Here is a 25,809-nt window from a genome sequence, read left to right on the forward strand (position 1 = left end):
ATATTCAAGGGACAAAGGAAGAGAAGAAGATTTCTGCAACATACTTGTACCAGTAGGCAGTCTCATTAGTTACATTTAGAGGAAATACTTCCATTATGCATACAGTAGTTACAATATATACACACACACTATTTAAATGACCCAAAGAACCAAATGCTCCCCATGTATTTCTAATGTTCAAAGTTGGCCTGCATATCTTCTATTGAGAACCCTCATAGTGCTATAAGGCCATCTAAAACTCAGGTTCACAAAACTCCTATACTTTTCCAATAAATACTTGACCTAGAAAGTGTGCTAAAAATTCCATTCTTAAATCTTAAAGCATTCTTATAACCCAAAGCTTATATTTCTTCATATACAGATATAGGAGGCAAGGTCCAATCAAACTAGCATCATATAGTCGTTTGCAGAGATCGATATAAATTCTAATGTTTCCTGGCTGGTGGATCCTTTTCCTCAGTTCCTGCAGAACAGCTGCCCTGTCTAAATACTTCGGATATAAGCCCAAATCAAGCATTTTGACCACTGTTTCAGCAGCATCGCCTATATGCCCTCCTTTAATATAAACTCTCAATAACCAGGATAAAATTTTCCTCCTACGTAAGGAGCTTGAAACCTCCAATCTAGAAAGCAACCGCAATATTGCACTAGTCTCCTTCCGGGAAGCACAAATAGCTAAAACAATGTCGTAAAGGTCTCCATCAGCCTCTTTACCAGCAAGCTTCATCTCCCACAGTTGTCTTTCGGCTCCAAGTCCATGACCAGCACAAATATACATAGCAAGAAGCCTCTCATGGACCAACCCATTAATTGAAGAACTTCCTTCTTGAATTGCCCAATTAGACAATTTTATTCCATCACCAAGAAGATCAGATTGATACTTTTCTATAAGTTCTATATTTTCCGTATCGAGTTCAGCAACTAAGCCAGACCAAGCAAAACCTTTCAACTTCCACAAGGCTTTTGCAAATTCGTTAAGCTCTTTGACTATTGCTGTCATTGCCATGAGGTAGCTGTAAATCTCAGGCTTCAACCCGGATTCTCTAAGGTCAATCACCAATCTGATGGCATCCCCATAGTTGCCCTCAACCTGGTAAAAGATTACGGAATTGCAATAAACTATGAGAGAATTAAGAATTAGCTTTCAGTGCAGGGTAAAAACAAGAAACTGCAACTCTCCATATATGGACCAAGTAAGAAACCACAACATTCAATTGTACAACTTCTTCACATAAAAATAATGTCCTGGCAAAGTACAACATAGTGATCGTAGTATAGTTCAGCTTTTCAACCTTATAGACGATCAAGAAAGTAAAGAACCATAAAGGCGACAGACAAGAACAAGAAATACCAACAAATGATTAAGCATAAACAACAGTGATCATTATTTCCAATAATAAGAAGGAAAAATAAACACCTTATCAACAATAGTAACAATTGGGGGGGGGGGGGAATCAAGCAGCCAATAACAAGCGAATTTGATTCAAGCCTATTACTTGAGAATAACAGTAAATTCATCTCTAACATAAAAATTAATATAGATGCATCCTAATAATCAAAGCTTAAGATAGCATACCATCATCTTCCAAGCAAGATAGCCAGCCGGCCCACCCTTCTGCCCCTCACCATCATCTTCATATGAAATTCCCCGGCTCAAAACTTCCTTCACAAACACAAAAGCTCCCTCCCTTTTATCCATCTCCCAATACATCGAAATCACCTTCTCAATCATACTGAAACCCGGTTTCAAGCCCACGCAGTCCATGTCCACGAGGAGATCAACCACATCACCAACATCACAATCAGCTTCTTGACCCAATTACACATAATTGAAACCATAAGTTCCATTGTCTCATTATCAACCTTATTCTCCTTTTTGAGCCACTCAAATACTTCAAGCGCACACCAAGAATCTCTCCCTTCTTGAGAAAAGTAAACTAGAACTAACTGCAACTCTCTTGATGACAACTTATCATTCATTTCTTCAAGAACATCAGAGGGTTCCCTTGTCATTCTCTCTAATTCTTCAATTGCCTCGAAGAAGCCTTCGCTCATTTCATCTTCATCATCACTCGTTACATATTGGTCTAATTCCACCGACGTGAAGATCCTGAATTTTGCTTGTCTTTTTCTAAGAGCAAAGTTTGGATTTTGGTTGTTACATATCCTGGTTGAAATTCTTCCAAGACAATGTTTTGGAAAGAAAGTTTGATTAAATTGAGGAGGCAAAAAGCAGTGCCGATAGAAAGGCAAAGACGATTCAGTCAACGATATGCACCCACGAACAAAGGCCATCAGTGTGGTATGTTAAGTGTCTGATTGCCTAGATAGTTTAAGTGAAAAAAGGGGATAAAGAAACAAAAGTTTTAACTATCCGGGCTTCAATTCTCGAAAACTAAACAAAAACCCAAGTCTAATATGAGTCGAAAGAAGATTTACTAGTCCCAGCTGAGCCAAAAGATTCCTCTTTTCTTTTATTTTCGTAAGGTTTTTCGGCATCCAAGCAGAAACCCAGGGTAGTTCCAGTCTGAGGAGCTGAAAGGGAAACGAAAAGAATAACGGAACCCATAAAAGGGGAAACGAAGGTCAAAAAAATAACAAGATAGCCTGGAGTTGAATTGACGGGGTGAAAAATTGTGATGAAGAAAAGAGATTTGGGAATTGGGTGGTGTTGGTGTTGGTGTGTGAAAAGGCCGAAGCTCGATTCACCAACACCTGCCGAGAAAGCTACAAGAGAAGGGACTTCGGTCGAATTTTTTTAGTGTTTACAGTGGGAGACGTGTCAGAATTCCAAACATCGACTTCCAGCACATTTTGTAATCATCGGTTCAATTCTTTTTATTTATTTATGGATTAGCCTCCACGTTTGGATTGGAGGCCAAAAGTCCTTTTCGCTGAATATTTTCTCCTGATATTTTTGGATCAATTGTTAGGCTGATTTTGACACTCTATCATGAGGAGATGAAAAAACACGGGCTAATATTGGATTTTGGGTCTGTGGGTGCTATCCATTGGGCAGGTTTAGAATGCAAAAACTTGAGCCTACAATAGCCTTTTGTTAGGCTAGATCCAACAAATATTTTGTCCATTAATCACGATCATCATCATGGATGCATACATGGTAAAATAGAAAACGTTAACACGTTTGGTGGTAAAATTAGAATTTTTTTTTTTAAAAAATATGTGAAATTTAAAAGCATATAAATGATGTTTTCAATGTTTTCTTATAAATTATTTTCAAAATTTAGAAAATTATTTTCAAAACTTAAAAGAATAAAAAATTATGAGTTTTACATTTTAACTTAAAGAGCAAAGAAAGCATCTTTGTTTATTTCTATAATTAATCAAAAGAACATCAATGCTTTGTAAAATCTAGACTTCAATGGCATAATCGACTCTAAAACCTTCAAAGCTTGTGTTCCTCTTGTCACTCACAACTTGTACTTTGAGGATTTTTCTACAACATCGATGTTTATATATGTTTTACTATAATTTATGATATAATTGGAGAATCTTTCTATAATTCTTACTTTAACGTAATGCTCTTCCCAAAAAAAATTATATGTTTTAAGTGTTATGGTCATACTAGACTTAAACAATGACCAAATTTATGTAAAATTGTTCTTTGCATCGGAAGCAATTACTATCTTTCGGGGTTACTAACACTTGATTTTAAAAAAATTGAAAGATTTTCTTCCTATTAATTATTCTTTGCATTTGCATGGAATGGAATTAAAATCTTTGTATAACTACTTTTTAATTTAATTTAATTATATGCGTTAAAGTTTTAGTAATATCTTTGGATTTAATTCATATTTAATTATTTTAATTTAGTACAACTTCAAATCTTAATAAAAGTATCTTTCTTTAATTACTTTTTAACATTTTATTTTAGTATTTAAATATCAATTATCTTAAAGCTCATAAATTACAAGTTAGTTGTTGATCTGATGGTTTTATATTTGCCAGGTAAATAACTAACTTCATATAAAATTTATTATTTTAATTTAATTATTTAATATTATATTTTACTTTAATTATTCTTCTAATAATTATTTGTTTATTTTTATTTTAGAAAATTAGGTACCAAATCCTAAACCATAAACCTTAAACCCTAAAATTTATTTTTATTAACCAAACATGTTTTTTATATTTTAAAAAACTGAAAATGATTTTTTTTTTGAAAACAAAAATAGAAAATCTTTTCTAGAACCAAATCATAACATTGGTTTGATCCGCATAATAGGCGTTGGCGTATTCTCTGAAACTATTACTATATAGTCTTAATTATTTTATTTAAAATATTTTTAAAAAAGATAAATATTAATTTATTGGAAATAGACAACAAAATATGAAGATAATTTTTTTCTTGAACAAGTACCAACAAGATCGGCCTAGAATGCTGTGCGGAAAAAAAGATCTGGCTAGAATTCTCTCAGGTTCATATAAATTTAAACCCATTATTTATATGTTCTCTCTTTTGATGCCACTTTTCTCTTGAGGTTTTTGGCTCCATCAGTAGTTAACCAGTCACAGAGAACGTATGTTGGGTTTAAGTATATAGTACCGTTCAAGTGCTTTCATATCATATCAAATAAGAAACAGAAAATCAACGATGATGTGGTAATAGAAATTTATTCATATCATATAATAGTTCATGAGGTTTTTTCATATAAAGAAAACAAACAGACAAGCAAACAGAAAACGAAAAGATTGCAGAGAAATACGATGATATGAAGCATTTAGTTGGTACGGGAATCATTGCCGGGGTTGAAGTTGAAGATCTTCTCAAGCTCTCCGAAGCCTGAGCTAAAGCTTCCAAACTGCTGCTCTTGTGGGTGATTCGGGAACGGATTCTGCAGCAGTTCGGGTCCAGCTTGGTCCAGGAACACAGTTGTGAAGTCACCTCCACTGGCTTCCCAACCAGGCAGCATCATATGTTCAGGATTTTCCTGATCCAAGTTAAGTTGGTTCAGTCTGTTCACCTCCTCCGCTATGTAATTCCTTCCATCATCAACTGCACAAGAATTATATATATTTACGTTAAATTATATATATAAGAATTGATATAATGTAATTGTTAGAATTAAAGGAAAAGAAAGACCTACCACAATAATCCAGAAGGCGTAGGAAAATAATTAAAACTTCAAACGGAAATATAATATCTTCAAATATAGTCAAATTAAGTTTTTTTGAAAAAAAGAAGAAAAAATGAAGGAGGAAGTAACTGAATGCAATATATCAATCATTTCTTCTGTCAAATACCTCCAAGCATGAATGACACTTTGACTCCTCAAACTTTTAAGTTGTCACTCTATTGGCCAACGATGCTTTTAAGGTTTTCATTTCTCTTTTGGTCATAATCTTAGTGGTTTTTCTATGATTTTCTGTTTTAATTTTGTTTGAACGTATTGTTGGTAACCAGTGTAGAGATATGTATGAAAGCAAATATCGAGAATATACTAAGTTGGTTATATTATCAGTTTCATTCATTTTTACCTTCGTCTGAACTGACAAACAAAGGTTATCCGGTTACGGGATACTCCAGCATCTCCTCTATGGGCAGTTCATGTTCCCAAACAGCCATATTCTCCGACTGCATTTGTTGGTCATGTGGCGTCAAGTGCAGTGCCCTCAGCCTAATTAGTTCTGCTCTCTTCTCTTCGATTTCAGCTGCATCCACAAAATATAAGCAAAACTCATGCTTGTAATATTGATTCGTAGTTTAATCATTGCATTCCATGTAAACTAAAAACACTTTCAAAGCAGACAAAACTAGAGTTCAAGTGCTTTACCATCCACCATTACTCTGCGATTAGCGCATTCTGAAATAAGGTTTTGCAAGTATTTTTCCTCAATTCTCAGCAACAATTGCTTGTCCTTTTGCAGTTTGATTTGAGAGGAGAGCACAGCAACTAGGGCCTGATTCCCCCCCCCCCACGAAAGATGAAATTCATTAGATGTAAAGATAATCTAGAAAGAGATAAAAGAGTGATGAAGTTTACCTGTAAAGACTCCACCTTCTTTTCCATATAAGAAACATGCTGAAGCCTCCTGACTCTTGATCTCTGAGCAGATAGTCGATTTGAAATGACCCTACACAACAAAACAAAAACAAAAGAATAGTGGTGATAAAGGTTTGAATGAGCGAAAACTTTTGTTTAAAAAAGACATAATGGGTTACCTTCTAAGCTTTTTAGGGTCCATGTTTTGTTCCTTGATGAGATCTCCATGGCCCCTAACAGCTCTGCCCACCACAATATTGGCAGGAGCTCCTAGAATCAACTTTTCAGCAAGTGGATGAAATGGATTTTGATAAGACTCTAATCCCGAGAAGAAAGAAGGCTTAGTTTTACTACTGCTGCCCCCAACACTAGAACCAGCAGCAACACCTTGATTCATGAAATAGGGTTTCTCACCCGCATAATTAAATGAAGTAGGGGATATAGGAAGATTTGATGGGGACAAGAAGCTGAAAGGGTTGGCACTAGCGCTGGCACTGGTACTGGCAGTGGTGGCAGAAATGGGATATTTAGGCCACACTGAGCCCGCAAATGGTGTTTCTTGCACAATGTTTTTGTTCTTTCCGTCCATGCTTTCAAGGCTCTAATGTCGCTATCAACATGTAAACATTCAAAACAAACAAGTATTGTAACATCTTCAATACCGGGTTAGTGATTAAATTGTAAAACTTCAGAATTTGGTGACTAAAGTAGAATAATTTAATAGTTCAAGGACTTATATGGGAAATGTTGTGCAGGATTGAATTACAAAGAAGGAGGAATTGAAGGACAAAATGGTCTTTTGGTAAAGAAAATAATTAAATTTTGATGTGGTTATATTAACCCACGTGGAAGGAAATGAAGCAAAAAATCTAAGTTTTCAGAGTTCTCTTCTTCTCCTCTCTTCTTCATACGTGAAGGCCCAAAGCAAAGGTAAGATTTCTTATTAGTTGATTATTGGTTGAAATTTAAGTTTGGTTTTGATCATTAGGTGATACTTAAGCTTAGACAAAGCTTAAGTTATCTTAAAACAATAAGATAAGAGAGTTAGGAAAGATTAAAGAAAAGAGAGGAATAAATGAAATCTTTGTAGGAATATAGTAATTAGATTTCAAGACTAAATTTGACTTGTCATTAGTGGAATTAAGGAATATGAAGTGTTAGAATTTGAATTAGAACATGTTGAAAATTGAGTATGATTCTTGAATTCTATGTAGAGGATTGGATTTTTAAGTTAAGAAGGTATTGAATGAGTAGAAAGTGAGTTAAGCATGTGTATATGAGTTAAGAATATGTAAGGGGATGAAATATGAAGCATTTGAGCTGAAATGAAGTAATTTTTGAGCTCAAAAAGTGATTTATGGGCAAGGGGTATCGTCACCCATTCATCAGGTACCGATACTTCAAGAGTTAAAAATAAGGAAGACATTCAAGGGGTATCTGTAATCAGAGCTAGTGGATAAAATGTAAATTTTGGGAACTTTGTGCTCAATTTTGAAATAAGTTAAAAGTTCAGGGAATTAAGTAAAGAATTTTAATGTTGGATTGAATAACAAATAATGATGAATTAAAGGGGTAAAATGGTCTTTTCATAGGAAAGATTTTATCTTCCCTTTTTGAGTAATATAAAAAAGTGAAAAATATGAGAAAGTATCCAAAGTTTTATTCTTCAGCTTTCTTTTTCCTCTCCACCGTGGGTTCATAGCAAAGGATATCGATCGAGAGCAACGTCCGGACAAGTCGACAAGTAATAGTCATCGAGAAAAGATAACGATATTGACTAATGAGGTCAGGTGAGTGCATATTAGTTAGTATATAAAATGATAGATGGAAATAAGATTTGCGATAAGTCTATTTCCTATGTTAGAATGCATGAATTTATGATTGTAAGTATGTGAATGATATGACTTGCGTGAATGTATGATTATATGTGTTGACTTGTTCTTGTATGTAATGATATGATGATAAGATATAAGATATACGACAAGATATGTGTAACATGAAAAGGTGATATAAGTTGTTTAATAAACCATGTGAACTGATATAAATAATTAGGTGAATAAATCGAAAAGTGAGATAAAATAAGTAGTATTTACTTATAAGGTAAAATGAGATTATATGAACAAATAGTATTGATAGGGCACATAAGACTACATGTCTATGTTTTAATGTAATAAAGTGAAATAAGTCCAAGGATATTGAAGTATGTGAATATAGTATATGTGATATGCAATATGTGACAATAAGATATAAACTATATGAAAGGATTATATGAGTTATATGAAAATATGATTCAAAGTTATGTGATTTCATGATCACAAAAGATAAGCTATGCGATGTGAATGATATGATAAAAGCTATAAGCATATGAGATATGACTATGTGAATATGTGAAACGATATAAAAGAGAATGACAATGTTAAGTGTCAGGAGAGCTAGAGGTATAGTTGGCATGCCAAGAGTCGATGGTTACCTATGTCTTTCGGGATATATTGACAATATTACCTATATCATTCGGGACATATGGACAGTTACCTATGTTTTTCGAAACATATGGATAGGTCATTCGGGACATATTTCACATGCCACTCAGTGGACTTATACGAGCTGTGGTGACAGCATATGTGCACAACCTCAATGTACTCACATATCTTTAGTTCTCACATGTGTAAATGGGCTAATAAAAAGATAATAACAAATATATGTTTGTGATATGAAAAAATGTTATAAAAATGATATGATGTTGTGTGTATAGTGCTTGATTAAGAAGGTTAAGTATAAAAGTATGTGATTAAAAGATAAACTGTTAATGATGATTTATGTATATGTATGTATTTCTTGATATGTAATATGGTATGATTTTATATAGTATGATCGAATGAAGTGATTTGGTATAATATGATTGATAAAACATGCATGCATTGTTAAATGTTAGAAAGTGCATTATAAGTTTTATATGCCTCACTTAGTCATCGACTTAGCGTGTGAATGTTTCACAAGTAGGTTGGAAAGCGAGAAGAGAAGCTAAGAGGAGCAAGACATGTCAACATTTTCCTTACAAAGTTCAGATAAAAAAAGTAATAATTAATATGTATGTTGTTCTTTTGAATATAGTTAGCATGTACTATTAGATTTGAATTTGAATATGCTCTGATATATTTTGTAAACCTAATTGATTATAATTAAAGTAAAATATTCATTTTCTTAAATGATGAATTTAAGATTTTGCTGAATTGTAAAGAAAACTGTTTTGAAAAGTCAATGTGACATCTCGAACTTGGATCCGATTCGGATATGGGTTGGGGTGTTACATTTAATGGTATCAGAGCTAAGGTTTAAATGATTCTAGGCTTAAACCGAAGTAAAATGAGTTTTAAAAATGTATACATGCCAACTCAAAGTGAAAATTTTCTAATATGATAGTGTAAGGAGTATGTTGTCTTGCTAATAGAATAAGATTTGTATGATATAGTAGAAATTGATTATAAGAATTGTCAAAGTGAATCGATAACTGATTAACCTGATGCTGGTAGTAATTTACCTTCCCTGGCCAGGCAGGATGAAGAGCGGACACCACAGGAAATGCTTTGAAATAACAAAGGTTATTTTCAGGAAGTTGAAAACATGTTAGAATATAGTTATAGGGTCTCCACTGTTCTGAAGCGGAGAAGTTAGATGAAATAATTTAGCTATTATATGTATGAGTTGAAGTATAGTGAACATATGTTATCACAAGAATGATAGAAGATTCAGTGATGTGGTTATTAGTTTAGAAAAGTTCGAGAATAAGTATTTAGTGATAAGTTTATCAGATATATGAAGCCAGAGTTTATGAATTTGAAACAGGGGAGTTGTAATGTGCATGGATAAGAGTGCAGTTTTATAAGTTGAGTGAATTGTAGTTCAGCTATTTTGAATGAAAATGATATAGATATTGTTCGAAAGAATTTAAGAATGGGTACATCGGTGATTAGTTTACAAGACAAAGAAAGTTGAATGTTGAGATTGAGCAAAGGAAATTGCATGGTGTACGAGAAAGGATTTGCGAATTTGATAAGTTAAGTTAATCAAGTATGATGTGGATCTGGATTTGGTTGTGTATTCTGATCATATAGATATGATGTACGCAAGGAAATAAGTATAAGTGATATGAAAGAGTATGAGAGTATGGACGAAAGATATGGTTTCGTTATGTTATAAGGAGATTTTGATTATAAAGGATAAATGGATAAGAAAAATAAAAAGATGGAGTTTAAAGGATTAAGTATTATAAAGGTTACATGGAAGTGTAGATGATAAGTTTGATATAAAAGTAAGAAAATTGTGCAAGGTGATGTGAAACGATTGTTTGATTCCGTAAAGTATATGTTTAATCACATTTAAAGAAGATTTAAGATTGTGTTTTTGGTCAAATGATGATGGAATAAGAGTTTGATTATTGCTATAAGGTAATTATAGATGGATTTATGATGTTGAGTGATGAGAATGGATGTTACTGTCTACATGATGAGTGACATTATATGGATTTTAAAAAGGTCAAACGAAAATGTAGAATCGAATGAGAGAAAAGACAGAAATGGATTGGGTTCTTTGGAAATTGAAGGCAAATCATTGATTATAAATTACGAAGGGATAAAGTAGAGAAAGTAACATGAGAACATTAAAAGATATGTTCTTATCGGTATGTGCAATGAAAATTCTCGGACAAATTTTCTTAAAATGAGGAGAGACTTGTAACATCCCAAAATCAGAGCTAGTGACTAAAATGTAAATTTTAGGAACTTTGTGCTCAATTTTGAAATAAGTTAAAAGTTCTGGGACTTAAGTAAATAATTTTAATGTTGGATATAATAACAAAGATGGATGAATTAAAGGGGTAAAATGGTCTTTTTATAGGAAAGATTTTATCTTCCCTTTTTGAGTAATATAAAAATGTGGAAAATGTGAGAAAGTATCCAGAGTTTTCTTCTTCAGCTTTCTTCGTTCTCTCCACCTTGGGTTCATAGAAAAAGATATCGATCGAGAGCAACGTTCGGACAAGTCGACAAGTAATAGTCATCGAGAAGAGATAAGGGAACTGTATTGACTAGTGAGGCCAGGTGAGTGCATATTAGTTAGTATATAAAATGATAGATGAAAATAAGACTTGCGATAAGTCTATTTCTTATGTTAGAATGCATGAATTTATGATTGTAAGTATAATTTATGTGAATGCATGATTATATGTGTTGATATGTTCTTGTATGTAATGATATGATGATAAAATATAAGATATGTGACAAGATATGTGTAATACATGAAAAGGTGATATAAGTTGTTTAATAAACCATGTAAACTGATATAAATAATTAGGTGAATAAATCGAAAAGTGAGATAAAATAAGTAGTATTTACTTATAAGGTAAAATGAGATTATATGAATAGATAGTATTGATAGGACACATAAGACTACATGTTTATGTTTTAATGTAATAAAGTGAAATAAGTCCAAGGATATTGAAGTATGTGAATATAGTATATATGATATGCAATATGTGACAATAAGATATGAACTATATGAAAGGATTATATGAGTTATATAAAAATATGATTCAAAGTTATATGAATTCATGATCACAAAAGATAAGCTATGCGATGTGAATGATATGATAAAAGCTATGAGCATATGAGACATGACTATGTGAATATGTGAAACGATATAAAGGAGAATGCCCATGTTAAGTGTCAGGAGAGCTAGAGGTATAGTTGGCATGCCAAGAGTCGAGGGTTACCTATGTCTTTCGGGACATATGGATAGTATTACCTATGTCCTTCGGGACATATGGACAATTACCTATGTTCTTAGGAACATATGGATAGGTTCTTCGGGATATATTTCACATGCCACTCAGTGGGCCCTTATACAAGCTGTGGTGACAGCATATGTGCACAACCTCAATGTACTCGCATATCTTTAGTTCTCACATGTATACATGGGCTAATAAAGAGATAATAACAAATATATGTTTGTGATATGAAAAAATGTTATAATGATATGATGTTGTGTGTATAGTGCTTGATTAAGAAGGTTAGGTATAAAAGTATGTGATTAAAAGATAAACTGTTAATGATGATTTATGTGTATGTATGTATTTCTTGATATGTAATCTGGTATTATTTTATATAGTATGATCGAATGAAGTGATTTGGTATAATATGATAGAATAAAACATGCATGCATTGTTAAACGTTAAAAAGTGCATTATAAGTTTTATATGCCTCACTAAGTCATCGACTTAGCGTATGAATGTTTCACACGTAGGTTAGAAATCAAGAAGAGAAACTAAGAGAAGCAAGAGAGGTCAGCATTTTCCTTACTAAGTTCAGATCAGAAAAGTAATAATTAATATGTATTTTATTCTTTTGAATATAGTTGGCATGTACTATTAGATTTGAATTGAATATGCTTTGATATGTTTTGTAAACCTAATTGATTATAATTAAAGTAAAGTATTCATTTTCTTAAATGATGAATTTAAGATTGTGCTGAATTGTAAAGAAAAGTGTTTTGAAAAGTCAATGTGACACCGTGAACTCGGATCCGGGTCGGATACGAGTTGGGGTGTTATAGTATCGATACCTGAAGAACAGTATTGATACCAAGGGTACCGATACCTTAAGGAAGGTATCAATACCATCTTTGAGCGAAAAAAATACATAATGCAATATGGGTATCGATACCTAGGCATGGTATTGATACCTCAGTTAAGGATGTATCGATACCCTATAGGGGGTACCGATACTACTTTAATCAGAAAATGAAATTTAGTCTTTCCTTTAGTTTAAGAAATGTAGTATTAGAGTGTGTCAATTGGAATACTGACATGTATCAATGAATGATTATGTAGATATTGAACGTAACTCTGTTCCTGAACAATCGAAGAATTATAAATGATCGAGAAAGAGATAAGGGATAGATTTGATTCGGATCATGTGAGGCTAAGGTGAGTGCATACTATAGATATAGTTCAATGGAAATAAGACTTGTGTTAAGTCTATTTCCTATATTTGATGTTATGATTTCCTTTTCATATACATGCATATGTTATGGTTATAATAAGTATTTGCATATCTTTTAAATGCTTTAATATAATGTACTATGAATGTATGCAATTATAAGAGAACAAATCCAGGTATGAGTAATAAGCAAAGTGATCATATGTGTGTGCATGTGAAGTGAATGATATGTTTAAATGAGAAGTGATAAAAGAGATATGAAAATGGGAAATGTATTCATAATTAAGCCCATGTTATGTGATATGAGAGCTGTAGGTATAATTGGTATGCAAAGAGTCAAGGGATTATAAGTTGTCATTTGGGACATAGTGGTCCTTCGAGACATAGTGGTCATTCGGGACAAATTTTCAGTACCCTTAGTGGGAATTTATTCGAGCTGTGGTGAAAATATTTGTGCACAACCTCAGTGTACTCATGTACCTTCTGTTATCAATAATGTACATGGGCAATCCAAGATAAATTAAACTGAAACTCTCATAAGAAGTTAAGTTCCATTTGTGCATGTCATGATCATATATGTGATAGTTTAGTAATTATATGCAAATTGGAATGTTATGATAGAATAATAGTAGTACATGTTCATGAATTCATTGTTACATGTTCATTTTATGCCTCACTAAGTATGTGACTTAGCGTGTAAGTGGTTTACACATAGGTACCAAGAAACAAGAAGATCAGAATTAGGAGTTGCAAGGACAACATACCCAACTAAAAGATCAGATCAGATGTAATTGGCAAAGTATGTATTTTGTTGTATCTAGTGTGTTGGCATGTAAACAATTTGTGAATTACAAATGTTCTGGTCGATTTTGTATTATTTTGGTCTAACTTGTGTAAATTAACAACTTTTATTTTAATGAAAGTTTAGATTTTCCTGATTTCTATAAGAGTCAAGCTTTGAAAAGTCAAATGTGACACCTCAGATTCGTGTCCGGGTTGGGTACGGGTTGAGGGTGTTACAAGTATTACTAGCAAGGAACTGAAATCTAACAAAAGATATGTACTTTCAACTAAAACTAACCTATAAAGATGTAAGCTGCTGTGATTAAGAGGCTTTCACGGCCTTTGTATTTATACACAAAAACACTGCAGATTACCATATAGGGAGCATTGTTGCTCCTACCGTTGTTGGCCATTTGGTGAATAGATTTAGAACAAAACCGAGGTTCGAAACGCCCTTATACTAAAATACAAAATTACCCACACGGAAAGAGTCCAAGGTTACTGTATAAGTTGGATAATCTTGTAAATTCAGTATCATTTCAGAAGCTAGCCATGATTCTCATGAACTTCACATTTTCCTTCTCACAGCACAGTCATCCTTATCACCAAGAAGGGTCAATAATACAATTTTTTATTTAATAGAAATTAAAGCATACTCATAATAGGGTAAAAAACATATATCTGTCACTTTAATTTAAATGCACAAAATGACAGAAAATTCGCAACTGAATTCAGGCCAAGTTTGGAACCCTAATAATTTAAACAATTATTTATCTAAACCTTGTTTCCGTTACTGCCTTATTAGCTCTACTTCCTGATGAATGTATGCATATTTCAAGGCATATCAACTGCTGATGAAATATGCTTGAATATTTGAAGTTACATTGTTAATGACACGAAATAACATTAATAATTTAGGGGTTTTTTCTGGCCAAACATTAAAGTTCTGGAGTTGATAAAAGAATATGTCATAATTAAACCGATATGGTCTAGTTTTAATGGAGTTGATAAAAGTTTTACTGCTTGTTTGGTTATAATAAATTGAAGTTTATCCCTAAAAATATTAAGGTTCTGGTTCAGTTCTCACTAAATGTAAGTTTGATATAGAGTTTGAACGTTGATCATTCAGAGGTTAACAATGCGTTTTAACCACCGACTTCCGGTGAGTTTCTAATTGTAACTTGATCAAAACATTTCCTTTAAATATTAAAAATAGTTAGAAATGTGATTTTTAATCATCGATAAAAATAGAAACATTTAACGACAACGATTGAAAGACATGCACTTTAGTGATTAAATAATAATGGCTTTAAAATCATTTTGAACTTATTTAAACGAACAATCCCGAACAAACGACATATACAATCTAATGATTGAGAAAAATAACGATTTTAACAATCGATTAATATATATATATAAGATTTATTGATAGATAAAATAACGATTTTAACGGTCGATTAAAATAATATTATCATATATGTTTTGTAAATCTAATACTTGGAGTCCTATTTGATCGAGTTGAGTTAAAAATTTCAAGTTAGTCGAGTAATTAGTTATATTTCATCATCAAACTTTATTTGAATTTTTTTCAAGTCAGGTCAAATTTATAAAATTCGAGTTGAATCGATTTTTTTTTAGTTTATGTTCAAATTTAATTGTAATTATTTATAATATTATGGTATGAATTGATTCTAATTTAAACTAACTAACTAACTATATATATATATATATATATATATATATATATATATATCTCCATATTTTTTCACATGTGTAAGTAAGATTGATAATGTTATTTTTTTAAAAAAATTGAGGACAAAATTAACGTTGATAAGAGTATAAATGAATCATGGAATTGATAGGAAGAAATAGTTTGTGAAAAATTATAGTTAGAGGAGAAAATTGAATAAAATGTAAAGCTAAGGGCCTAAGTTGCACATATAAAAGAAGTGTTAAATTATTAAAGTTTTATATGTATTTTATAGTTTTATAGGGCCATGTGGTTCAAATTTGGCTAAAAAATGAACTTAAAATGAAAGATAAATAGAAGAAATGAGAAAATCAAGCAAATCGAAAAATTAAATTGCAAAAAAGAAAATATTTTTGAAATAGAGCAATTGAAGCTTAATAGGAATTTTAAAGTGGCTTATCATCGCATGGTTCAAATTTGATTAAAATACACTTAAAATAAAAGAGGAACAATAAAATAAGGCTTAATTTTAAAATTCAATTTTTCCAATTGGTAAAATTCAAACACAACTCGGAGTCGAAAATCGACTTAAATTGAGTAAGTCCAAATTTTAAAAATTACTTTTTAAAAGTCGAATCAAATTTTAATCACTCCTAATAAAAGCTTTACTTATTGATAAAATAACGTATAATTGCAATTTATCGGTAAATTAATAATTTCAATATTTAATTAGAATATCATTATCAAGTTATATAGTAAATCTAATTTTATTTAAGCACAAGTAATACTTTGTATCGTGGTATATATAATCAATTATTATCATAATGTTGTTAGCTGAATTTTAATTTGATTAACATCATTACTGTTGTAACATACAATTAAACGTGAGTTTAAATTTATTTAAATGAGTAACATCCTCTAGTTCACAAGTGGAAAAAGATACCAGTAGTTCACATAAAATAAAAGAATTATCAGTGTGAATCTATAACCAAACTACTGCGTTAACGTGAATTGTGAAGTTACAGGCAAATGAGTTTTATCAAGTTATGAAATTCCTTGCAAGTCTTTATTTTGTTACAAGTTTGAGAGTTGAGATGGACTTCAAATTTTCAGCAACAAATAGCGAAGGGACGTATGCGTCTCCTCACGGGAGACTTGCTGCCCTGGAACATCAGAAAGTCGACATGAATGGCTTCCATTGGAATGACGAGTGCTTATTTAGTGTTTCTTTTGAATTTTCATTATAAGATGACAATATTACTTTTAATTCTGTATGTCTGTATCAATCTGAGATGGTTGTGTGTATTCTACAATCTCCCCATGCAAGCAAAGCAAAGTAAGCTCAGCTGGTGGTTGTGAAACTTATGAAACTTGAATACCAATATTCCTATTAGCATAATCGTTGAGCTATACAATATCGGCTGTGACCACTAGCATATCAAAGATAGATTTCATTGACGTGGATGCCCACAGATGTAACAGCATGCATTGGGTCCTCAACTTTCTCCTCCATTTCGAGTCGCCATGAAAACATTAGCATGAAGTAACGATGATTTGGCTTTAAATTTTTTTCATATTCATGCCTAATTTCTTGCTCTAAAAGGCTATCCTTTTCTTTAGATGTAACAGGTATTTTTGTGCGTTAGTATTTTATATTTTGCATTGAACGAAGTTTTTTGACCGGCACGATTGATTTTTATTTTTCCCATATATATAATAACTCTTTTTTGGTCTAAAATTAAGGAGAAACAATTAATATTAGCCTTGAAGAATCGAGGATGATCCTTTATACATTTCCAGCTTCACCTACCATTTTGATTACAGATTCCAACAGTGGAAAAGAAAACTGAACTATGATGCTTGTTGTAAAACCATGCCGCACATGAAGTCCATTTCTCTGCACTTAACAACAGAGCTATTTACAAAAACCAGAGCAAAATGAAGGCGTTCAAATATGGATGGAGCTTGATCCCATATCAAGCTGCAACCTTTGCTTATACTATTACATTCCCATGTGATAGATGTGAAGTTGAGCTTAATCAAACACTTCCCATTCTTGAGTTATTCTTGTAGAGGATGGTAAGGGGGCTTGGGCTCCAACTCCAGATTCAAATGCCTCCCATTTGTTAATCACTGGTACTGCATTGCAACCAGTGCTGAAGGGATTGGAGTTTCTAGCCTTCAATTTGTCTAGGCTGTCCACTAGTCCTTGGACTCGATGAACCTGTGCACCAAAATTGAACGTTTTCTATTATATATCATTCTATCAACCACATCAAACTGCTTTGATTCAAGCTGAAAAATGGTCGAAAGCAGCCAGATTGGTCAATGACAACCTCCTCTTTGTTCACCACTTCAACCAACATAGTCTACTTTTTACTCCTTTTTTTTACTAATAGGTTGGATCCAGTACAGGGAGGTGGACATGTGAAATAATTAACCAACTATATCCATTTCCATACAAAATGGGTTCTCATTTTCCATGTGAAACACCTCCAAATATGTATCGACAGGAACAAGCACCATTATTTGTACCAGAAGAAAAAGGGTACAGAATTAGAGCAACTAAAAAAACTGAGCATGCATGTGTCTCAGTAGTAACATAGTTTACAGAAGTCCATGACAGGAAGTAAACATAACTGGATAATGACTAACCTCAACCCGCCGCTGGACTTTGGCTTCCCCATCAGCCTCAATTGAATCTAATTGGAGCAATTGCACCATAAGCAACTCTGTCAACACAAGGAATTCGTTTTCTGCGACTTTGGTTCCTGCACCAACAATTGCCTCCAAAGCAATAACCTACCAGAGTTGGATCAGTAGGATGAAAACAATTAAAAGTGATCACTTCTGTAACGTGAAAATAATTATTCTCTCTTTTCAGCAGATGCTAACCTTCTCAGAGAGTGTGTCAACCTCTGATCTAACCTTAGTAACCTCTTCACAGGCTTTTAGCACAGTTTGATTTCTATTCATCTCCTCAAGCTTCCTCTCTTTGCTCGCTGGGTCCTCTAAAAGCACAACCTTTGACATGTCTTTTACTCCAGCCATATGCAAACATTCTTGATCATCCTTCTCTTTCCCTTGGAACAATAGTCTCTGCCCCTTGGGCTCCAAACCGGTTTCTTGTGCAAGAACTCTTTTCAAATCCCCTTCAATTTAAACCAAACTATAAGAGAAGATGAAATATAGAAACACAGACACATGATGGCAGAGCAGTAACTTTGTGTAAATGTCAAGGCCAACAAGCTATCAATGGAAACAATGATAAAAACTCAAAATTTCCTCAACTTAACATACCATTTTAAATCAGATACTGAAAATGGAAATCAAATGTTGCTAAAAGAGAAAAGTGTTATGCAAAGTACCCTTTTCAAAACAAAAACCATTATGCTAATCTTGGGAAAAATTTCAACGAAGACAGGCATGGAGCAAAGAAAAATATAGAGAAATGGTTACCAAAAGTGGAATGAGCAGGTAGAGCTATATCATGGTAGTAAGAAACATGAGAAACTTTTATCTTGATCATAGAAGCAGAAGAGGAGCATCCCCCATGTTCCTCTTCTGAACGAGCATGCCACCGGGCCTAAGCTCCCACTCTATCTCCCCTTTAACCACATTGTTCACCACTACCCTTTCTGAAGGTGATAATCTTTTCATAGTCAGAAAATGAAGTCTCTGTACCAAAAATTGAAAAAGACAATTAGAAAAGGTGGAGTTGGTTGAGAGAGAGGTACGAGTCTGAGTTAATTCCAATAGCTAAGGCTGAACTAAAGAGGATTGAGTAAGCAAATAAAAATTACTTTGAGACAAAGACACTCCAACATAACCCTTTTTTTAAGAGTTACCGGTCGCCCGACTTCAAGATCGTGTGTCTGTCTTGTGCACTGTGTTTTCTTTGTTTATTTACATGTAGAAATCGTGATGTTAGCAAAATCCCAAAGCAGATGGAGCCTAAATGTGCCAGGTTGAGGGTCCACAGGATGAGAATTATAAGATCGAATGGCCCACACTTGTACAAAAAAGTAAATCACATGATGTTACTGATGAGACTGGAGGGTCCAATGCTTTAACTTCAGAGTTCAGGGGAAGCCTTGATTGATGCTAGTTGATGCCTCCTCCTCGCGGTTGAGGATATTTCTCCAGAGAGTATAAGGTAGTCCAATCTCGGAACATGGATATAAATACACATATATACTGGGTACAAAGAATGCAGGAAGACCCATTCCACTCCTTTGGATTTATAAAAAAAGAATATAACTAATATATACTTTCTTTTTTTAAGGAAAGTAGGAGTTGTATAACTATGAAACTCGGGATTGATGATAACTGATTGACTTGGTAACAATTATTTATCCTACAATATATAATTTCTTTAATTTAATAAAAATAATGTAATGAATGATTTCTTAAAAAACAGAATAAAATGATGGTTTCTTCGTAATAAAATATTATTTAATTTTTTTTAATGATCTAGGGTGATTATAATTATTTAGTTATGACTCTTGTTAATTGAATCATAAAAAACCTTAAATATCGGTTGAATTTTAATTTGATTGACCCTTAACGGGAAGTGACCAAAACAAATGAAATCGAAAAGTTCAATGATGAAATTAAAAAAATATTGAGCGATCAAAATAAAAACATGGACAAAGTTGAGTGACCAAAATAATAGTTGAACTTTTGGTTTTTAAATAGGATACAAGAACTGATGAATGATGATATACACATTAATGAAAATTCTCCCACCTCGATATACTATATCAACTACATTAATTATTTTGATTCAGAACATAATACAATGAGCAGTATACAAAAACAAATAAACCCACACATACCGATTGAACTGGATATAGGAGAGCGGATAAACACGACAAGACAGCAAACTCCCGTCAAGAGAGTTACGGACAAACAGGACAGAACTGACAGCAAGGACTACCAAGCTTAAATCACACAGGGAATGACTTATTCCTCTTATAGCATTGACCGATGAAGCCACGGGTATACGTGCGAGCATGATAAGCAAGGAGCCGCTTGATTGACCTGGGAGTCTACAAAACACATCGGGCAGCAAAAAGTTGCAATGCAAAACAGCCATATTCTGTCTAAAGTGCAACCGGATGCCGACATTTTGAGCATAATTAGAGAACACCTTCTTGGCGCTAGCATTGTGAGCAAATCTGTCATATTCCATCTAAAATGAAACTTCTGTTTACTGCATTATCATTAAACAAGCAGGAAGTGAAAAAGCCACCTTCAGGGACTAGTGCGATAATCTAGAAACGCTCACTCAAAACATAATAATTGAGCAACCGAGTAAATATGAATGGTGTTCTGTAGCATTGGATTTTCATGTTGTCAAAACTGGAACTCTCTTTTGTCCCATAAATGCTTGCCGAAGCCAATGATACCTATCCTGGTAATGCTCAAGGGAGAAGCAAAGCTGCCTTATAGCTTCTCGTTTCTCTTCTGCTCCCACCAGTATCGTGATTCTTTGCCTCTCAATCACATCCTCTAGTTCCTTAGTTTTTGATTGCAGTTTCTCCACCAATTTATTTGCTCCTTCAGCACTAGCAATTAGCTTCACATGTTCCACATTTAATTCGTGGAGATGCTTGTCTATTTCAACAATCTGATTATCCCTAGAACTAATCTCTGCTTTGAGAGGTACAATTTTATTCTCAAGCACATCCCTCTCTGCTTTTAAAGTCTCAAGGTTTTCATTCAAAACTTTAATGCAATCACTTCTCTCAGCAATCTCCAGTTTTAAATGCTCAATTTCACCGCGAAGCCTCTCCTCTAATTCTCTTTTATCATTCACAGCTTTTCTGATGTCATCCTCCAAAGACCGGCCTCGTGCTTCCCAATCCCTGAGCTGTTCTTCCAAACAAATTCGTCCCTCCAACAATTTTGATATTTCAGCTTTGATATGAGCTTTTTCGGGGAAAATCTTCTGCTCAGCATCAGATACAGCTATCTTTAAATCCCGGATCTCATGATCCCTGTCTGATAAACTATTCTTTAACATTGCAATTCTTCCCTGCAGCTTGGAGACCTCTCTTTTCTCTGTATTCAGTTTGGATTTCCATGTTACTATCTCTCTTTGAGCCGTATCAAGCTGACCCTGCAACTTCTGAATTTTTTCATACGATTGCTTCATTTCCAGCTTCAAACTAGCAATTTCTTTCTCAGAACCCTGTAGTATTTCTTTAGTAATGCTTAATTCTTCCACCAATACTTGCATCTTGCCATGTGCATGTTTATTATCTTTCTCAGATATACCATTCTTATTTTCAATATCCAATGCCTGATTTACGTCAATCTGCTCTGTCCTGTGCATCTTGACACTTTCTTCTTCAGATGATTCCGAGTCGGCTGCCTCTAGTGGTTTATATTTTTGGAGCTCGATCCTCAACCAGGGGACTTTTTCTTCAGTGAGTTGTATTTTGCTATTAGCAATTTCAAGTTTTTCCTCATACTCCCTAATTCTAGCAAGAAGTTCAGGAGTATTATTTTTTGCCCCTCTTACTGAACCATCTGAATTTTCTTCCTCTAGCATCCGTAGCTTCTGTTTCACTTCATGGAGCTCAATCTCCAACTCGACCATTTTCCTGTTCACCCCTTGATCACTCCCATTCCCTGATAAAACTGAGTAATTATTGACTGAGGAAGCATCAGATTCTGTTTCGGAATCTGTTCGAGTAGATAACTCGTCCTCTTCTTTCTGGTACACATTGCTCCCACCAGAACCAAGGAAGACACTAAAACCAGCAGCTCGTGGGCCAGATTTTCGACGGCTCAGCCTTTGGTCTGAAGCTGGCCAAATCGAGGGTAGATCAGAAGTAATATCAGAAATGTCGGAACCCTGAGATTGGAGGTCAGATGGAATATTCCTCCTCAATTCTCCTGTCAAGTGGTCATAACGCTCTGCCAAAGAGCGATACATGCGGTAGAACTCCTCAACGTGAGACACAAGTTCTGGCCTCCTCTGATAATACATCTCAGCCTTTCTTGCAAATGAATCTCCATCGTCTTCAATCAGCTTCAGCATCTGTTTGACATTACGATCCATTTCTGTAGTCAACAATCTTAATGTTATTTTCTTGTTTGAAATTTCCAGAATTTTATTGATTTCAGAAACAAAATTCTTTATAAGATGCAGAAGAAAAAAGCACCAGAATTATGATAAGAGGAAAAGCAGCAGAAGCGACTACTAGTATACTACCCTGCTTTCTCATTTAGTAACTTTTGCTTCTTTAAGAACCTAAACAAGTCTTCGCTTCACCCAAAAGAAAGATCAAGTATCTAAACATTGTAACCAACTGTTCAGCTCAAGAAGATGTAAAACACCTACAACATTTAGCTTTGACATGCATACAAGAAAGGAAAAGACCACTTGGCAAACACAGGAAAGAATTAAGATTTAAACCACCTATGATATCTCATTTCAGTTGTGAGTTGTGACAAAGTAGACAAGAAAAGGCATGTTGAAACTTGGAAATATTTTCTATAATCTTATGGTCTTCGACCCCTAGAAGTCAATACTGTCAGTAGTGGCCTTAAACCGGTACTAAGAAACTCGAGTACCGTTCTGGTAAAAATTTCGGCATGTTTTGACCTATTTCTGTCGATACCAGTTGGTAAAAGATTTTAATATTTTAAACCAACTTTTAATTCTTTATATCTCAACTATTTTTTAATTTTTTTGCATTAACTTATTTAATAATTTTAAGACATTTTAATATTTATAGGTATGTAATTGAGGTATATTTGTATTACATATGATATACATATGAAACGATGTTTAAAAAGATAACGATAAACCTTAAATGGTATACAGAAAACACACCGGTACCGAGTGCCGGTACTAGAGAAAAAACAGAACATCCACTGGTATGGTATTGACTACTTTGCTTCAACTCAAATTGATTAGTTGACTCAATTCTGGAAAGGGGATTTGGGGTGTGTGTGTGTGGTGGTGTGGGGGGGGGGGGGATTATAGCGGCACCTTACTTAGAACTTACCCTCAACATTTTCTGCTACCCACCTTGAATTCTTGGGGCTGATGTGGCTATCCCACCACCATGAATGTGACTTTCTGGATTTTAGTCTCTTCATACTTTTAGTTAAATGGCCCTAAAATGAGAAGAACACAAAATTAAGAAACATTAACATCTTCACTGCATAATTGATAATGCTATGTTTCAAAAGTTACTCGAACAAAAAACTCTAGAAAATCTCTCTAAATAGGAAAAGAGCTGCTTTAGCTATAGGCTAGTATATTTTTATGAACAAGGACTTAATTGATGGCATCAGAATGCAAACAAATTTTATATTATTGATTCCCACTACATAGCTTATGTTGTTATTTGACTAGAATCATAACATGGATAAGTAGATACTGAAATGGAGGTTGGATTATTAGCCTAGAAGCAGAGGAAATTACAGACAAATTGCAGTAAGAAAATTCAGAAGTGGAAAATGCTGCTGCTAAAAGCTTGCTATCATACAAAGGGTAAAAGATAAAAAGAACGTAGACATGTATAGTTGTAGATATAGTTCGGTTAGCTAATGAAAGAAGTATGTTTAGGAAAAGGAACAGATTAATTTCGTACTGAAGAATTTGCCATCTTGGAAGCTGGCTAGAAGTAAGCTGATCAGGATCGGTTATAAAAAAAACCTGGGTTCATAGAAACAGTGCAAATCAGTATCCAACCTACATAGCAACATAATTAGTACTTGTACATAAAAAATATAGGGACTTGAACATTATTAAACTACTAGTAGAGTATTAGTATATGCATATGTATATAACTGGTAAAATGAATGGTTCCATTCCATAAATATCAAAGGGGACATGGACTCCAGCTATAGCATGAGAAAGTGAGAGCACGCGCATTAATAGCGTCAGCTGAGTTGCACTCGGACTTCAAAGACAAAATTAAGACTATTAGTAATTCAATTGTGTGTGCAACTTTGAGAACCAGACATCCAGCTGTGTTTCGATGCATCTCGTCATTCTAAGACTATTTTACTCGCAAAAATAAAATTTTTTTGAGGCAATGTAAAGACAATTTTTTGGGACGGAAATGGATAACCAGAAGAAACCAAAATCAAATAGCAACCGTTTCACTCAAAACGCGTTGATTTGATGCGGTTAATCAAATAAGTCGATAGGAGTACTAGAAGAGCAGAACATCTGATAGATTTCTATATCATAAATATCATGAAGAGGATGTGACAAATCTCTAAAATCATTTGAGTAGGATGCGGGTACACATGTGAAAACCTAAAGGCCGATCTCAATTCCCAGAACCCAGAAAATTATCCCGAATCGGTAATTGATTTAAAAAAAAAGTAGCAGCAGCAGAAGATTAGTGCGAAAATGAAGAAAACAACTTACAGGTAAAAAGGGAAGAGGCTTTGGACAACTTTCCGAATCTTTGTTGCTTAATTTGTTATGTGAGAGAGAGAGAGAGACTGTGTAGCGCGGAAGGAGAGAGAAATGGCATGGGCAAAGCGGCTTGGTTTTAATATCCATCCATGTTCACATGGGCATGCAACAAAGTCAACAAACTCGCAGCTTTCTTCTTACCTCATTTTTATTTAATTTTATTATTACTTATTTAAATGATGATTTCTATTTTTCGGTGAAATTTTCGAAAATCACCCGTGATCGGTATATTTATCGATCTAACACCGGTTAGATTATATTTTTCGTTCTAACACCCATAGTAGTAAAGTGCGTCTCCTGAATTGCGCTATATGCTGATTTGACGCCACGTGGGGTATAACGCGCCCCCTGCACCGCGCTATACGCTGACATGAATTACACGTGGGTATAGCGCGCCCCCCGATCCGTGCTGATCCGTGCTATACGCCACGTAGGGGTATAGCGCAAATCAGGGGCCGTGCTATACCTAGTTATCTGACACGTGGGGTATAGCGCGGTACAGGGGCGCGCTATACCTTTAATTACCTACCCCTCCACACCCCCCATCCTCCCTATAAATACATTCATCCTCAATCACTTTCATCACACCAAATTCTCTCAATTTCTCTCAATTTCTCTTAAATACTCTCTCTATTTAAGGTATATTTTATAATATTTTTAATATTATGTATGTAATTTATTTAAGTATTTTACTTTATTTAATATTTTACTAATATAATTCTTTTGCAGATATATAATGGAAGGCAGTTTACTTCATTTTGATGAAAATCATATATCTCGACACTTTGCTGATACGGTAACATTTTAACGTTTTAATTTAATTTAAATTATTAGTAATAATTAGTTGATTTATTTAATGCATGATTATTAGATTAAGAATTAATT

General features: G+C 33.8%; 1 protein-coding gene, 1 long non-coding RNA gene and 2 pseudogenes across 4 annotated transcripts; all 4 read right to left on the minus strand.

The window, feature by feature from the left end:
• Window positions 1-44: 44 nt before the first annotated feature.
• On the minus strand, window positions 45-2,817 carry LOC120116641 (annotated as a pseudogene).
• LOC120116642 lies at window positions 45-14,226 on the minus strand. Its single transcript, XR_005515575.1, has 3 exons — window positions 14,214-14,226; window positions 11,773-11,778; window positions 45-238 (listed from the first exon to the last, which is right to left on the minus strand). It is a non-coding gene; the product is annotated as an uncharacterized LOC120116642 (long non-coding RNA).
• A 2,985-nt stretch (window positions 14,227-17,211) lies between these two features.
• LOC120116644 lies at window positions 17,212-19,390 on the minus strand (annotated as a pseudogene).
• Window positions 19,391-20,213: 823 nt separating this feature from the next.
• LOC120116643 (protein NETWORKED 4A-like) lies at window positions 20,214-24,947 on the minus strand. Of its 3 annotated transcripts, none has more exons than XM_039137067.1 (4): window positions 24,874-24,947; window positions 24,086-24,150; window positions 23,495-23,606; window positions 20,214-22,544 (listed from the first exon to the last, which is right to left on the minus strand). In XM_039137067.1, exons 2-4 carry the CDS (start codon window positions 24,098-24,100, stop codon window positions 20,821-20,823), a joined length of 1,851 nt encoding a protein of 616 aa, XP_038992998.1. In that variant the 5' UTR covers window positions 24,101-24,150; window positions 24,874-24,947; the 3' UTR covers window positions 20,214-20,820. The 3 variants fall into 3 exon arrangements, with proteins under 3 accessions (XP_038992998.1, XP_038992999.1, XP_038992997.1); XM_039137068.1 differs by lacking the exon at window positions 24,874-24,947 and adding an exon at window positions 24,292-24,457; XM_039137066.1 differs by lacking the exon at window positions 24,874-24,947 and having other exon boundaries at window positions 24,086-24,221.
• Between the last annotated feature and the right edge of the window lie 862 nt (window positions 24,948-25,809).

Source organism: Hibiscus syriacus, unplaced genomic scaffold, assembly GCF_006381635.1.
Source record: "Hibiscus syriacus cultivar Baekdansim isolate YM2019G1 unplaced genomic scaffold, ASM638163v2 tig00110300_pilon, whole genome shotgun sequence".
Lineage (NCBI taxonomy): Eukaryota > Viridiplantae > Streptophyta > Magnoliopsida > Malvales > Malvaceae > Hibiscus > Hibiscus syriacus.